Genomic DNA, 16,796 nt, shown 5'->3' on the forward strand with positions numbered 1-16,796 from the left:
CGAACAGGTGAGTAGCGCTTAGAGGGAAGCTGAAAGAGGAGAAGACTTTCGCACAGGATTTATTTTTTTCTTCAAAGCAAACCTTTCAGCAAAGCCTCGGTGGATCAGGCAAAGCTTTATTCAAGGTGATCATAAGTTAAGAGGGAGTTTTCTGAGTGTTTTGGTGACTTTACTGCACTGGATTCAGGATCGGTGGATACCATGGACTCTCTTTAACGGCTAAAAGGCACAAGCACTCACCTCGGAGCTGAGAATGGGCTCGGGAAGCTGGTTACTTTGTTTGTTCACCTTTGGAATTCTTGTGGCATCGTGTCCTAGTGTTGGACAATGTGGGAGTGGGATTACAATCAACGTTATACTGTTGGATGATGAGGACTCTCCCTGGAGCCTCCAGTATGTGGAAGGACAAATACTGAAGGCCATAGAGAAAGATTCAGCCATTAATGCTGCCCAGGGTAATGAAATTAAAAACTAAAACAAAAAAACAAACCACATGACAAATCTGCACAAAATCAGACAATTTGATCTCTAGTGTAACAGCATTCTCTATATACAGTATGTATATTGGTACACTCATGTTTATAGATATTGATAATTTAACACATATATCACTGGCTATTATTGTTCATTTATATTTACTGCTTTGCATATTGTTGCCAACCTTCAACGCCAGTCCTATTTTCAGATTTTTATGTTGCTTTTCCCAAAAGTAACAATTTTAAAGCTGTTTTAGGAATTATTCAGGGATTTCACTATTAAAGACTAAAAAAGTATACAAGAAAAGTAAAGCTGCTACTGTTAACAGATATTCTTCATTAGTTTCATAAACTAGTAGATTAAAGATCGTTATCCTATTAACTACAAGGAAGCTACCTGCAACGCTTATTACCTTACTTATCTTATACCAGTTTAGCCTGACTTTTTTTCAACATGACAACAGTACAGTTTGGTGTTAGTTTTGACTCATCCACAGTCTGCAATGATGCCATTATGCAAAAAGTATTTGCTATCGACACCTATTATTTAAGATAATTAAACATAAAAGGGGTTTTTTTTGGCTAGCAGGAATTTTTTATCTAGCCAAGTTTTTATTAAGTGGTTGTTAGGAAAGCCCTGGACGGGTTTATTTCTAAACATTATCAGTAAAACTTAAACAGAATGTCCCAGTTTATGACACAGGTAATCAAAAGTAGTTGTCTTGTTTGCCAGCTGAAATTTGTTGGTGTTTTTTTTTTATTAGCAACTGTGATTCTTCAGCTGTAGCTCGCTATTTAAGCTTACATGGTTCTGTGTCTTTTACTGTTGTGGAGTGTACACTTCCCCAAATTAATAGATTTTACATATATGGTAGAATTCAGGGCCTACTTCCATATAGGAAGCTCTAGTACATAACCCCCCCTCCACACACACACACACACACACACACACACACACACACACACACACACACACACACACACACACACACACACACACTTTATTTCTCTTTAAAACAAATGTAATATCCACATACACACTGTGGTTCAAAATGAAGAGAAAGTCAAAACTAATATCTGGAACTGTCTTTCTTTCCACACACCCAAGATCCAGCTGTGACTTTTAACCTAACTGCGAATTTCAGTGGGTTTGACACAAACTTATACTGGCACCGAGGCTGCCGGAGCAGTTCATGTGAAGCAGTTGCAGAGCTAAACAACCTGACGGTAAGTAGCTACAGTTTTATATTAAAAAATTTAAAAAAAATTCAGCATGTTGGATGCACATATACATGAGCCTGCGTAACCCTGAGATCTTGCTTCCACAGGACATTCATTTATGGGTTGGATGCACTTTTTAGTTCGTAGACCTGCTCTCCTCATTAATGCCATAGACACTTTTTTGTGCAAGACCACAAATCAAAACAAGACTATGCCAGTCTTAGTAAATCTCTGTAAAAACTTAACAGAATCACTGCTAAGCCAGCAAAAACTATTATTTCACTTCCTTTCTGAACTCTTTAAACACCTCGGTTTTCCTTCAAATACTGTCAAAGACATGCCTTGCTTGGCCTGCTGGTATCTGCTGTCTACTGCCAAAGTCCCACACGACAGCCAAGCTTGAGTGGACTCCTTAAGGCCACAGCCCCTTGCAACTACCTCAGCTATGGAGGTTCAGAATATGTGTCACCCCTCACCCTCAGAACCCATTCTAAGCTTCTCCAGAGGTGGGAGCTGAAGATCTCCCGGACTAGGGGCCTCTGCCCGATGCTCCCAGCGTACCTTTATTGTACCACCAGGTAGTTACTTGACAGCTCAACTCACTACCTAGCCAAGACATCTGGTCCAGATGTGATGATGGGATTACAAAATCAAATATCAGTACTGAGTGCACTTATGAATACCCTATGCAGGCCATTTCCCAGCCTTCAGCCCTTCAAGTTTAACTGTTATCAGAAATCAACATAAGAATGTGAACAATGAAAACTCCCAGCTGGAGTCCGCAGCTGGGCCATCTTCCTCCCCCAACTCATGTGTTCGGTGCATAAGTGCAAATGACAGTCAGGACCCATTCCCCGACTTGAGAGCAATCCTCTTGTCCACTGGGCGAAACCCAAACATACAGGCACATTGAGGGCATCTGACATGGACCCCTCATGAATGCCTCCTAGGTGAGGTTTTTAATGTTCAAATAGGAGGAGATTTGAAGGTGGACCTTGGGCATATGGAAGAAATTCTCTCAACTGGCTTTGAGAAGAGCAGGTTGCAGAGTAGCAGTTGGATTGCTAATAGAAGAAGGCCTGGGTGTTTCCACCTCGTTACTGCATGTATTTTACTTTAGAAATATTTGCAAATTATAGAATTTAATGAGATAAATCTCTGAAAAAACACTCCACAGCCATGACCAAGACACAAGTAGAAAAGAGGATGATGTTTGATTCAAATGCACTTGATTAACTGATCATCAGTAAGTGCGAACGCCTCTATAAAAGCAGAGGTTTTGACAGTTTGCTGGTATGGAGCATTCAGATAATGCCAGGATTAAGACAATGACAGGAGTGGATGTTCCGGCAAATTCACCCAAAGCTCAGACCGTGCAACGCTCAGAGAAACTGCAAAAAACCCAAGAGCTACAAGCAAACACAGCTTATTAGCACAATACCCTCATACTAACTGTCAAACAGAGTGGTGGAGGGGTTCTGTTTGGGGCTTGTTTTGCATCCACAGGATCTGGGATCGTTGCAGTCACTGAGTTGACCATGAATTCCTTTTAAGATGTGAGGCCATCTATCCAACAGCTTAAAAATGGTTCATGCAACAATAATCAAAGCACAGCGGCAAATCTGCAACATAATTTCTGTGAAATGAAAGGATCAAAGTGCTGCAAAGGCCCAAAGTTCAGCCTACCTGAAATTCTGTGATTCTGTGTGAGCAACGTTGTAAAGAAGATGGGGGCAAAATTCCATAAGAATGATTTTAGAGATAAAATTATGACAAAATCATACAGAAAACTTCAAGGTATTCCTGCTGAAGGTACTTGTACAAGCAGGGCTTGGATCTCAGTTTAACACAAAGTCTTTCACATGATTCTATAAGGTCCTATATAAATTCCAAGTAATGTCTTATTATGCACCACGCCTGACATTTTGCACAGTTCTGTGGCGTAGTGTAGTAAACACATGCTTGCTTGTTTGTTTTTTTGCCTTGGTGCATGCCTTAAGTTTGGAGTATGGAGCATGTAAAATGTTCGAGTTACAAGGCTTTTGGATATGTTGCATCATTTGCAATTTTGTCTGAGCAAGTGTTGTAATAAAAATATTTTAGACTTTGCTACAACCTGATGACTTTATTATGTTATATAGTAAAATAAACCTGCTGTCCCACGGTGAGAACATTTTTCCACAAACTACTTCTAATGCTAGGAAAACAGGTCGATTTTCCAAGGAACCTGAAAGAAAACAAGGGCTTGGGTCTCAGGAGTTTAAAGATCAGGCAAGATTTGCATAAAATTCTGTCAATTGTTCGCTTTATATGTTTTTATTTTTGCAGGAATCAGGAAATCTGGGATGTGCTGTGCTTGGACCCACGTGCACCTATGTTACTTTCCCAATAGTGGAGTAAGTTCTGAATTTTCCAAGGACATGATTCTGCCAATAAGCTTGAAAAAGACACTTCAGATTTTCAAACAGGTTTTGCCTGTGTTGCACTATGCTTATCATTCATCAGTTTATCATAATTAGTCGATACCATTGTCTCCCTCTCTTTTTTATTCTCTTCTTCCAGTAAGGAAGCCGGCATGAGTCTCAGTAGACCCATTTTGTCGGCGGGAAGCTTTGGTCGCTCGTGCGACTACACCTTTAACTTGCAGCGACTCCTGCCACCTGCACGCAAGATCGTTGACTTTGTCAACCAATTCTGGGAAGAAAACAATGAGCTTAAACCTTCATGGGAGGCAGCGTATATTTATAAAAAACCGAACCCCACAGAGGAATGCGTTTGGTGAGTAACCCATCTTTAAGGAGAGACTCATCTGTTGTGAGCTATTACAAAATCTGATAAATGATATTTTTAATTATATTCTAGTTACATTTTTGAAAGTTAAATATTTTTGTTAATTTAAATTATGCATTATATTCATTTTCATCTTCAGGTATGTAAGTGCAATTGAAGCGACGGTGGAACCGCTTGCCTTAGATGTTTCAATAATGCCTCTACGCAGTCCCGCAGAACTGCACAGCTTGCTTACATTACCCAACAGGACATGCAACTGTAAGAATTTGATGTATTTTTTCTCAAACAAGATCGAAAACCTCTCTGTTTTCACAGCGAGACATAACAATGGCGTTCAGTTTGCTGGGTCAACACACACAGATGGCTAGAATGCTATTTTCATAAGAGAGCCCAGGGCCAGGTTCTACAAAGCACATTTAATAAAAACTATTGAGTTTGTTAACACTGTCATTGTGAGGGAGACTCTGAATTTTCTGTTTCAGAAGGAGAGCTAGCTCGAGGGCCATAATAGCTTTTCTTTGAACTTCCTGCTGCATATTTTTACGCCACATTACGAAGGGTGAATAAAAAAAAAACACCAACAGTATCAAGCTATGCCTTTACAAGTTTGACTTTTGACAATGACAGCTTTCACGCTTCAAAGAATGACCTTAATTTAAGAATTTGTGTCCCAGAACCTTACGGACACACAACCTCCCCTTTGTTTCATGTTGATGTCACCATAAAAGAGGGTTTTAGGTTTTGGTATTAACTTTGGTTTCAAGGTTGAAGAAGTAATTTAAATGGAAATCAAGTTTGTATTTGCATCCCAAGGCCAACTTGGCAAAAAAAAGAAGAAAAAAGTAACTGTAGGACTGTGCTGTTACAAATACTTCTCTGCTGCAGTGTTCATTATGTGTGGATCACCAATGGACCTAGTGGAAATTAAAAATGGCTCTAAGGCTGCGGACAGCAGTGATATCGTCTTCATCCTCATTGATCTTTATAGGTTAGTGCTGTTGAATTATTTCACCTTGGTTCCTCTTTATTCCACTTGTTTTCTTAATTTGTAGTCTTTTTCTCTAACCCCACAGCAGTGATTCACAATCACAAGTACTTTCCTAACTGGTGAATGGGTACCTGGAAATTGTAAAGTAGTGACTGACTGATTGAGTGATTTCATGGAGTCAGTTACTGTGTGTCATCATAAAATGAGACTAAGTGTGGGAAGAAGTGAAGAAGCAGACATAGATGGAATAAATAGTTCAATCACAACAGCTTGAGCCAGCGTAATAGTATTTTCATCATCTATGACTGCTCAACCATCCAATGGACACAGTTAGAAAGCCTCAGGAGGGGAGAGGAGCAGCAAAGCAGGGAGGGCATCAGTGGCAGCGGCAACAAACATGACATTAAGTCAGCATGAAAACTGAGAGATGGGATGGAGCTGGGTTGCAAAATGGCTTGCAGGGGTAGCGGTTATGGTCAGGCTAAAGCTCCTCTGGGATCCAATGTACTTTTACTTGATGCCCTGACTAAACACTTAATGTTTTTGTCAAAAGCTGAACACAGCAGAAGTAGTAAGCCTAATTCAATTTCTGGAAGAAAGATTTTTTAAAAATTGGACAAAACTTGCTAAGCTAAATGGCTAACTTAGAAAGCAAAAATGCACAAAATAGCACAAACTAGGCTAAATCTATTGAGTTTTCAACAGTATTATTATTGAATGATAATATCCATCTTTATACCAATAAATTTTGGTAAAGCATGGTAAGCAAAGATCTATACCAAGTAAACTGAGTGGATAGAGTAGAAATGAATAACTAAGCAATCAAATGCAGCTAAATTACTGAATATAATAGAATAATATATAATAACTGAATGAAACTGAAGGAAATTTCTGCACATGTAGAATTTTTCATCAGACCTCTGCTGATTCCTCTACACAGTGATGTATACTACACCAACACATCGTCGCTGCCAGAAATGAAGAACGTGTTGGTGCTTACCATGCCGAACACCCGAAGCTACAGAATCAACCCAAACCTTCAAGACAACAACACGGTGAGCAAACCAGAAATACACAACGTCTCTCTTTGCAGTGCTTCTGTAGCAAATAAAACAAAAGGTTAGCTCTGATTTCACAATGGCTGCTTTTGTTCCGCTCACTCTCAATAATCAACTTGTAGGGTTTTAAGGGAAAATAAGGGATTAACAACACAGGACCATGCCAACCAGAAATGGAGCTCGGAAGAGTTAATAATAAATGTTCAATGAAATATCATTAAATAAAGTCTTCAATGAGTGTAAAATATATAAAATAATTCAGCGCCTGTGTAGTGAAGGATGCATATTAGAGCTCCTTCACACAAATCTAAGGGCTATACTGAGAAAGTAGTTCCAACCATCTGTCTCTGTCTGTTCCTCTGCAGATGAACGACTACATGGCCGCGTACCATGACGCAGTGCTCTTTATTGGCCAAGTGATGAGAACAATTTCTAAACAAAATCAGTCTCAGCTTCACAGGACGGAATATGTGAATGTAAATTACTTCAGAAACACCAAATTTACTGGTAAGGCAGGTGGAAGATAACAGCGAGGGGGGGGAAGTGCTTGCATATGAGCTGCAAGTACCTGTATTAGCAAATACACAAGAATTTACACAAGTTAGCATTTAATACTTTTTTGGCGGCTGCAGATAGTCTCAGTTAAACATACAGAGCAAAACAGAAACAAATACTAAAATTAGCTTGTGAAAAGTGGGAAAACACCATCCACCAAAACACTAATGAGCTGATCTCAGAGCAGACATGGCTACTGTGAGGTCGAACAGATGGAGGCTGTCTGCTATTACTTCTTTGTGTTTTCATTGACACAAAGAGAGTTGGTATAACAGCCCACAGCTGTAAGCAGCCGGTTGTGAGTGCAAGTTTGACTGAGAGACGCATTAAAGGTTTACAGCTGACACACACGGTGAAATGAAGTGAACAGAAGTTTAAAAACGATTACGTGATTCTGCTCAGGGATTGCTGGGGAGTATGTGCTGGACGAGTACGGGGACAGAGACGTGGCTTTCTCAATCATCTACACCACTAGTGACAGCAAGGTATCTTTTTCTCCTGTTTTCTTTTTTGACATTTAGCAGTGAGTACATGAAGAAAATACGCTGTGCTTTCATTGTGAATAAAACCTTACTGTGCTGCATCTCTTGCTTTTGGTTTGATGCTGAAATGTGTCTTTTTGCTTTTTTCCTCCCCTCTTGTGTCACACCCAGTACGATATTTTATTCACATTTGACACGGCGCGCAATAAAACCACAGTGGTGGAGGAGGCTCCTAAATTCATCTGGGGGAAAAGACTTCCCAATACCAAGCCAGACAGCGGTACATCGAAAGACACACACACACATACACACGTTTAGCTTTTATCATTGAGTTCAGTGGGCACAACCTCAAAATATGTCTTTACTTTAATATTTTAAAGATTTATGTTAAGAGAACTTCCTTTTTTGTCCTCTAGAAAGAAGGCATGTCCACCATAATGATTTAGATCACCACAACAAGGCCTGATCAGTTTGTATCCGCTCAGGCAGGTCGTTTTCAAAGACTTGCATTAATCCAAGGTTCCGGTGAATTATATGTAAGGCTTCAGCTGTGGTTTAAGCACCTCTTTGTTTTATCTTAGTTAGTGTGGATTTGTGTCCCCGTTTTCATTTAATAAGCATTAATGGTGGGTATGAACAGGAGGAAAAGTTATAGCAACCATAAACTGCTCCACATACATCAACTTTTGCATGTTTTATATGAAGTGGTTTTATGGCTCAGTTCTTCTTTTGTTTCCTGTAGATGACCTCCTCATAGCCCTATCTGAGATAAGCTTAAATATTATGGCACTTGAATGCTCGGCCCATGTTTATCTTTTGTCCTCTGTGTGTCAGAAGCATCGGCTTGGAACTGAAGTGGTGCCTCTTTTTTGTCTTTATTACTGTAGGCCCTGCAATTCACACCATCATCGCGATTGTGTTGGGTGTCACTGTGGTCGTAGTGGCTACGATCGCCTTTATTTTCTACAGGTATGCCATAGCACATAGAACATGAGAATAACAGGGAGTTATTAAGTGTGTGGCAGCTTTCAATTAAATGTTTGCATTCTCTGCAAAAGGTCATGAATTTACATAAATGATTTTAGCCCCATCATATAATGGCATATATAGTAGTACGGTAGATACACTGCTCCAAAAATTGCAGGAAAACTTTGAAAACACGACAGCTTTTAATGGGAAAAAAAATCACAGTGGATATCTACACTGATAGGGACTTGGTAATGTGTTAGGAGGGAAAAAGTGCCCCATCATTTAATGGAAATGTAATGATCAACCTACAAAGGGCTGAAGAAAAGAAGCAGCAGGCTAGGCCACTTTACTGAAATTTCATTGCAACAACTCAAAATGGTGCTGCATGCATGCCTGACAACGTCGGCAACATGCTCCTGATGAGATAATAGATGGTGTCCTGGGGGATCTACTCCCAGATCTGGACCTGGGTGACACTGAGCTCCTGGACAGTCTGAGGTGCAACCTGACAGCTTCAGATGGGCTGAAACTGAAAGTCCCAAAGGTGTCAGGCAAGTGTGGAGGCCAGACATCGGTATCATCGTCCAGAAACTTCCTGCATACTCTCAGCACATAAGGCCGGGCATTGCTGTGTATTCAGAGGAAGATTTCATCCTGATACCCGATACCAGTCAGGGTGCCGTTGTCTGTAGACATCTCTGCGTCCCTCTATGTATATGCCTCCCCAGTGCATCACTGACCCACCACCAAACCAGTCATGCTGAAGGATGTTACAGACAGCATTGCATTCTCCACGGGTTCTCCAAACCCTTTCACTTCTGTCACATGTGCTCAGCACAGCAAACCTTTTGAAAATGGCACGTATTAATGTGCCAACATGGAGGAGTTGGACTACCTGTGGAGCCTCTGTAGGGTCAAGGTATCACCTCATGCCACCAGCAGTGACACTGACCCCAGAAAAATGCAAAAGTAGTGAAAAAAACGTCAGAAAAGATGAAGAGGGAAGAAAATGTCAGCGACCTCCACCTGAAACTGAACTAACCGCCTCTAAACTGACCAGATCGGTTTACCAGAAGTGTAACTGGCTTGATGCTACACTCTGATTAAAAGGTGCTACAATTACCTGTTAGAGCTGTGTATATACAGACTTTCAGGTTACATGAAAAACAATCTGAAAGTCTGTATGTACTATACAGGTTACAGCTCTATTACACTCTTTTCATTAAATTCAAAACATGGACTCATGACATGAAATTAAAATTGAAAGCTGCCTTTTATAAACATAGGAGTCAGCTGCTTTTCGTGCAACCAACCTTTACCAATAATCTCCTGATGCAGTTTTTTCTCTCCTGCATAGACAGAACAGAAGAGATCGACTGCTCAGGAAGCGCTGGTCCCACGTTAACTCTGATCTCATCACGCTGATGGAAAATGATGACATCAACGTCATCTCCCTTAATGTAAGTGAGATGTAAACACCTCAGTCAAGTCAGCCTTAAGAATGCTGTGAAACCGACCTTCCTCTAACCCCTATTAGATTGAAAGTAAGAAGAAAAAGAAGATCAAGATCCGCTGTGCTCTCTACGATAAGAAGGTAGATGGACAGCATCCGGCAGTGTTTTCCAAATCAGTCAGCATCTAGTGCTTTTGCACTGATGAAAGTGAGTTAGCAGATGTAATCTGGTTGGTGCTTCTGCAATATTTCTTTCAGATTGTGATCTTGAAGGAGCTGAAGAACTCAGATGGGAACTTTGATCAAACCCAGAAAAGGGAGCTCAATGCGGTAAGACGCACACAAGCAAGATTTCTGGATTTGATGTCTTGTCACACTGAAATTCTTTTATTGCCAGCCCTCTTTGTTAATTTTTATCCAAATTCACTAGCACTCCACATTTTTGTCCCCCCCCCTGCAGCTACTGCATATCGACTACTACAACCTCACAAAGTTTTACGGCACAGTCAAGTTAGATCATGGTGTCTTTGGCGTGTTTGAGTATGGCGAGCGAGGCTCGCTCAAGGTACGTATAGCAAAACTTTCAATTTGAGTCCATCTTCAGGTCTCAGTTTAAACACAGCTGTCAAGACATGTGAAGAATAAAAGTGCATGAATGCAGAACGTGGGTGTCTTTTTCTTTTTCAAGTATGTGCTGAATGACAAGATTTCATACCCAGAGGAGACCTTCATGGACTGGGAGTTCAAGATCTCTGTCATGTACGACATCGCCAAGGTGAGAGAGAAGTGCTCGACTCTGTCCGTGAGCAGAACAGTTATCGAACTTAAGCATTTGCAAGCATCACAAGCGGTGTGTGGCATGATAAGAGACCACACAAGTGTAGATTGACTCGTGACTCACCGCCCTGAGCGGAAAAACGGTCACGTGTATCTGCCATAAAGCAGCAGCATTCACTAAACACCAGAAATCATTACAGCGTCAAGGACAATGTAATGAATGACAGTTTTTGTACTGAGAGCTTGACATAGTAGCAATCTGTCTTAATACATAACTGAAAAAGGGTTATGAAACTTAGTGTTACTCAGTGTTACTCTCCATTCATGCAGTGTGACATAAAAGTTCCCTGAATAACTGATAATAAACTTTTGTACCTGATGTAAACTGTAATGGGATCACTTCACCTGTTACCGTATAATAAACTGAACCCAGAACTCGTTCATCATCAAAAAGAAAGGAAGGTTCGCTCAATCCTGACAGCGTTGTGCAAAAGTCCCCTTATGTCTTCATAGTTTGTTTCCAAGGAGCCAGATTTGGTTGCTTTGTTCAAACGGCTCTTGAGCAATAGTTTTGCAGGCTTTCTGAAAATCTTTTAATATTTTTATTTAGACATTGGCTGCTTTTTCACTCACTTTTAGTCCAGTAGACTATGCAAGCATAAATAAGGCTCCTGACTCAAGAGATGAACCAGTGTTGTATCTACACATAACAAGCAACTTTGCAAAGAACCCATTTTTAAACTCTATCTTTAGTCATGTTGTCACTGTGAGCTGATGGATGGACAAGTATAAAGAAAATGGATTTGTAGTTTCAAAGAAGTACATATAGTGACGAGGCCTCCTTATCTGTAACAACTGTGATCAAAACAAAGCCATTAAAAGACTGTGACTCTAAAGTTTGATCAGTTTGATCACTGTCACAGCGCGATAAACAGTGATTAATTTTTAACTTGGCAACTTATCAGAAAGACTCAATATTATCCCACTAGTTAATAATTAAATGATTAAACATTTAAAATGTAACATTTAAGTGTTGGTGGGTTTTTTTGTTCTAAGCTTGTTGTTTGATAAGTCAGACCCTGTGAAGGCACAGTAAGCTTTTATATAAGTATTTTTTTCTGGCTCAAAATTATTTCAAAGGGGGAACATTATTTAAAAGGTTTGGTTTAAATGAAGAGCAGGATTACACAGGTCTGCAACCAAAAGGTTCATAGGATTTTTAAATGTTTCTCATAGAGTTTTACTCACTGAAACGAGGAAAAATATTTTAAAAATTCAATTTCGTCAGGTTTTCTTAACTCATGCTTTTAGTTTAATGTAAACTCCTCATGTTTTGCAAAAACAAACTGTACGTAATGGAGGGAAATGGAGATCATTTTTGGATTCAGCACCCTAAAAAACATAACATTTACCAAAAATATCCCATGCGACTGAAAAAATAAATTGTTTTTGCAGACCTGTGTTATGGGAGCTGTTGTTGCACTTGCCTCTGCCTGCCAGCAGAGGTCATTAAACACCAGATTACTCACCGCCTCTTTGATTTTCCATAAATCTCATTACTTCCACCAGTGGAAGGTGTAATGCTGCTCTGAATCCTCTGTGCAGGGCATGTCTTACCTCCATGCCAGTGACATTCAGGTTCACGGTCGCCTCAAATCCACCAACTGTGTGGTGGACAACCGCATGGTGGTGAAGATCACAGACTTTGGCTGCAATGCTTTTCTGAGCCCCTTCCAAGGTGACGCCACAATCAAAAATCCTCCTGAAATATCTTTTAGTTCTCTTCTTTACCTGCTAACGTTTGTCTGTCTCCACATCATCCTGTCAGACTTGTGGACAGCTCCGGAGCATCTGAGGAACCAGGGCATGTCTCAGAAAGGAGACGTCTACAGTTTTGCCATCATTGCGCAAGAGATTGTTCTCAGGAAGAACACCTTCTACACTGAATCCTGCTCCGACCGATCAGGTTTCCAACACTCAAATACAATACGTGACAGTTACAGTCATTTTGTTTGCAAATGATCATCTCCGCACCACCAAGTTCAGAGCGAAAGAAAGAAGGCCTGTTTGATCCAGAGCTACACTACAATGCCATCTGCGTCTCTGTGTGTTTCTCAACAGAAAAACTGTCCAGGCTCATGACATCCTACTTCAGACCTGATCTTAACTTTGAGACGGCTTCAGAGAAAGAATTAGAGGTTTTTTTTTCATTCATGTGCTAGCTTTAATTTATTTTCAGTGTCTGTTTTGTCTGTTATGTCTTTACATTGTTGTTTCCTCCTGTAAGGTGTACACGTTGATAAAAAGCTGCTGGGATGAGGATCCAGAAAAAAGACCTGACTTTAAGAAAGTGGAAATTTATCTGGGGAAAATCATCAGGTAATAACGCTCTCTTTATGTTATTGCTGTTTTCAGCTATCAGTGTGCATGTCCTGGTGTAGCCTATATAGTTTCTGGGAACCAGATTACAGATTTCTAAATATATCTCCCTCCTCATATCCCTTTTCTTCTCCTCTTCATCACTCCAGTAAAATCCATAATCAGGAAAATGAGAGCTACTTGGATAACATGATCAGACGGCTGCAGATGTATTCCAGAAACCTGGAGTACTTGGTGGAGGAGAGAACGGCCCTCTACAAAGCTGAGAGGGATCGAGCTGACAATCTTAACTTTATGCTGCTGCCTTGGTTTGTTTACACTCATTCATGTACTGTTAGAAAATTAGTTTTATTTCTACATTAACAGTGACCAGCACTGAGTTTCAGTGGTTAGCACTGTCACCTTAAAGCAAGAAGGTTCACCCCTTGCCTACGTTGGTTTTCTCTACGTTGCTTGGTTTCTTCTCAGAGTTCAAAGACATCCATGTTAAGTTTATTGGTGATTCTAAATTAGCTGTAGATGTGAATGGCCGTCTATGTACTACGCCTCCAAAAACAAGTCAAAATTTGAAGAAGAAATATGCTAAACCTGCTAAGTGGCTATAAAAGTTCAGCTAAGCATAAATTGTTGGATTGAATATTTTTAATGGGTAGTATACATTTATAGTTATATAATTTTAAAAAGTGAATATAAATTTGAGGTTAAACAGCATAAAATATTGGATTAAATAGTTGAAATAGATGAGATGAGTTAATAGTTACAGTATATAGTTTAAAAAGCAAGCATAAATTAGCAGATAGTTAAATAATGTTTTCAGAGTCTCCTGCATGGGGTGGGAGATGTTGTCCAACAGGGATGACAGCTTAGCCACCATTCTCCTGTCACTCACCACCTCCACTGGGTCCAGAGGGCATCCTAGAACAGAGCTGGCCCTCCGGATCAGCCTGTTCAGTCTCTTCCTGTCCCCAGCAGAGATGTTGCCACCCCAGCAGACCACACTGTAAAAGATGGCTGAGGCCACCACAGAGTCATAGAAGGTCTTCAGGAGTGAGCCCTTCACTCCAAAAGACCTGAGTCTCCACAGCAGGTACAGCCTGCTCTGCCCTTTCCTGTAGAGGGCGTCTGAGTTATGAGTCCAGTCCAGTTTATTGTTCAGATAAACACCAAGGTACCTGTAGCTGTCCACAGCCTCAGTGTCCATACCTTGAATGTTTAGTGGTTGCAGTGGAGGATGCTTGTGCCTGCGGAAGTCTACCACCAGCTCCTTGGTTTTTCTGGTGTTGATCTGGAGGTAGTTCAGCTGGCACCAGTCCACCATCAGTGATGAGGCCGACTATTGCAGAGTCATCAGAGAACTTCTGAAGGAAGCACTGGGTGGAGTTGTGGGAGAAGTCTGCAGTGTAGATGGTGAAGAGGAACAGAGCCAGAACCGTTCCCTGTGGGTCCCTGTACTGCAGACGACCCACACAGCCCTGAGTTCTCACGTACTGTGGTTGGTCGGTGAGGCATTCCAGTATCCATGATGTGAGGTGATGGTCCACTCCTGTGTTCTCCAGCTTGTCTTTCAGCACTGACAGCACTTAGCAGCTCCTTCAGTGGCAGGCTGCGTCACCCACGATGTGGGACGGAGAGATTCCGCAGGTCTTTCCTTCCTACTGTTGTCAGAGTCCACAACAAAGACTGCGCAGCTGACCAAACATCCACACATGTGCAATAACACTATGTGCAATTCTCTTTTTCTGACAACATTGTATTTTATTCTGTTGTATATAGTATTTTATTCTATTCTATTGTGTACAGTATCTTATTCTTACTCTTATTATCTTATCCCATTCCAGTGTTTTTTCTTAATTTTTGCTTCTGTAACTTTGCACTGTCCACTTTCTGCTGTAACAAAACAAATTTCCCACGTGTGGGACTAATGAAGGTTATCTTATCTGATCTTATCTTATGTTAAAAGATTAGCATAAATGAATGGCTATAAATGGTTAAAAAGTTACCATACATTGTTGAATAAAATTGTTAAATGAATAATTAATACAAACTGAATAAAAAAGACCTAGTCTAATAGTAACCCTATTAATTAAAAGCTAAATAGTTTTTAAAAAGCTAAAACAAATTAATGGTTAAATAGTTAATAAATTAGCATACATTTGTCACTTTAAATGGTTAGAAATGTTACCTTAAATTATTAGTAAATAATTAAAATAATTAGTGTTAATTAATGATCAAAAAGTTAGTGTAAATTAACAGTTAAATGGTTGTAATAAGTAGCATTATTGAAATGTTTAAAAAGGATAGTTATCTAAAAATAAAGGATACATGGATGAAAAGGATGGATGAACTGTTGGGGAAACTTGGGGGGCATTTGGTTTAACCAACTCAAAATCAGAATGAAATCTCAATGGAAAAAATGTCTTTTCTTTATTATCTGTTTCTCTCTGTGGTTAAAAGCCCGGTGGTTAAAAGCCTGAAGGAGACCGGGGCTGTGGAGCCAGAGCTGTACGATGAAGTTACAATATATTTCAGTGACATAGTTGGCTTCACCACTCTGTGCCAGTACAGCACACCGATGGAAGTTGTGGACATGCTTAACGACATCTACAAGGGGTTTGACAGCATCGTCGACCACCACGATGTGTACAAGGTATTGGCAAGGATGCAACCGAAGAGATTCAGGCACCCAGCAATGAGCACGAACATCATGGTTTCCTTTACTATCCTCAGGTGGAGACAATAGGGGATGCCTACATGGTTGCTTCTGGTCTTCCAAAGAGAAACGGGAACAGGCATGCAGTGGATATTTGCCGCATGGCGCTGGACATCTTGGCATTTATGGGCACCTTCCAGCTCCGACATCTTCCTGGTATTGCTGTGTGGATACGAATCGGTGTACACTCAGGTCTCTTCTTCTTTGTTTTGCATTTTTTAAATTGGTCATTTCGGCAAATCAATTCACCTCCTGCTGATCTTTACACTAATTCTTCTGTCTCCTGGTTGTTTGTGGGTTCAGGTCCCTGTGCGGCGGGCGTCGTGGGAATAAAAATGCCCAGATATTGTTTATTCGGAGACACGGTCAACACAGCATCTCGTATGGAATCTACAGGACACCGTGAGTGGACACATGTAATGAGCAAACTGATTTACACTGACATTTTCTCTAGCCGCTTCCTTTGTTCTCGTTATTTTACATGAATGACTTCCCGTACATTACTCTAGTGCAATTATAGAAGCCAGCAGTCAGCCTAATTAAATAAAGTGACCACAGCCAAGCTCTGTTGTTTTTCTTTTTTATCTCACAGCCCTGCGGATCCATGTCAGTCAGCCTACCATAGATATCCTGGAGAGAACAAACTGCAAGTTTGAGTATGAGATGAGAGGGGAAACAAACCTGAAGGTAAAGTTGGTCTCTTCATTCAATGTAGCAGCATGTCAGCCAAATTAAATTGAGATACAGTGACAAAAATCTTCACTGCGACACTGATACCAGTGACTGTGATGAATATGTGGGTTTTTTTAGGGTAAAGGCACAGAAACAACTTACTGGTTGACAGGTGAAACTGGCGAAGACTACGATCTTCCTACTCCACCCACAACGTAAGCAAAAAAGAGATAAAATCCTTTCACATGCAGCTCCGCATTTGAGAT

At 40.5% G+C, this 16,796-nt stretch overlaps 1 protein-coding gene across 1 annotated transcript in view; it reads left to right on the forward strand.

Moving 5' to 3' along the window:
• Nucleotides 1-16,796, forward strand: part of gucy2cb (guanylate cyclase 2Cb) — a 20,028-nt gene continuing 3,232 nt past the window's right edge. Inside the window, exons 1-26 of the mRNA XM_039616259.1 lie at nt 1-455; nt 1,585-1,703; nt 4,026-4,093; nt 4,260-4,475; nt 4,627-4,745; nt 5,373-5,475; nt 6,416-6,530; nt 6,899-7,040; nt 7,491-7,573; nt 7,742-7,850; nt 8,458-8,539; nt 9,897-9,999; nt 10,077-10,133; nt 10,251-10,322; nt 10,453-10,557; nt 10,681-10,767; nt 12,375-12,507; nt 12,598-12,735; nt 12,891-12,967; nt 13,057-13,148; nt 13,298-13,456; nt 15,603-15,795; nt 15,876-16,050; nt 16,162-16,260; nt 16,451-16,545; nt 16,669-16,745. Coding sequence (XP_039472193.1) covers nt 254-455; nt 1,585-1,703; nt 4,026-4,093; nt 4,260-4,475; nt 4,627-4,745; nt 5,373-5,475; nt 6,416-6,530; nt 6,899-7,040; nt 7,491-7,573; nt 7,742-7,850; nt 8,458-8,539; nt 9,897-9,999; nt 10,077-10,133; nt 10,251-10,322; nt 10,453-10,557; nt 10,681-10,767; nt 12,375-12,507; nt 12,598-12,735; nt 12,891-12,967; nt 13,057-13,148; nt 13,298-13,456; nt 15,603-15,795; nt 15,876-16,050; nt 16,162-16,260; nt 16,451-16,545; nt 16,669-16,745 — 3,020 coding nt within the window. The 5' untranslated portion in view covers nt 1-253. The remainder of the gene's footprint in view (nt 456-1,584; nt 1,704-4,025; nt 4,094-4,259; nt 4,476-4,626; nt 4,746-5,372; nt 5,476-6,415; nt 6,531-6,898; nt 7,041-7,490; nt 7,574-7,741; nt 7,851-8,457; nt 8,540-9,896; nt 10,000-10,076; nt 10,134-10,250; nt 10,323-10,452; nt 10,558-10,680; nt 10,768-12,374; nt 12,508-12,597; nt 12,736-12,890; nt 12,968-13,056; nt 13,149-13,297; nt 13,457-15,602; nt 15,796-15,875; nt 16,051-16,161; nt 16,261-16,450; nt 16,546-16,668; nt 16,746-16,796) is intronic.

Source organism: Oreochromis aureus, linkage group 8, assembly GCF_013358895.1.
Source record: "Oreochromis aureus strain Israel breed Guangdong linkage group 8, ZZ_aureus, whole genome shotgun sequence".
NCBI classification, from domain to species: domain Eukaryota; kingdom Metazoa; phylum Chordata; class Actinopteri; order Cichliformes; family Cichlidae; genus Oreochromis; species Oreochromis aureus.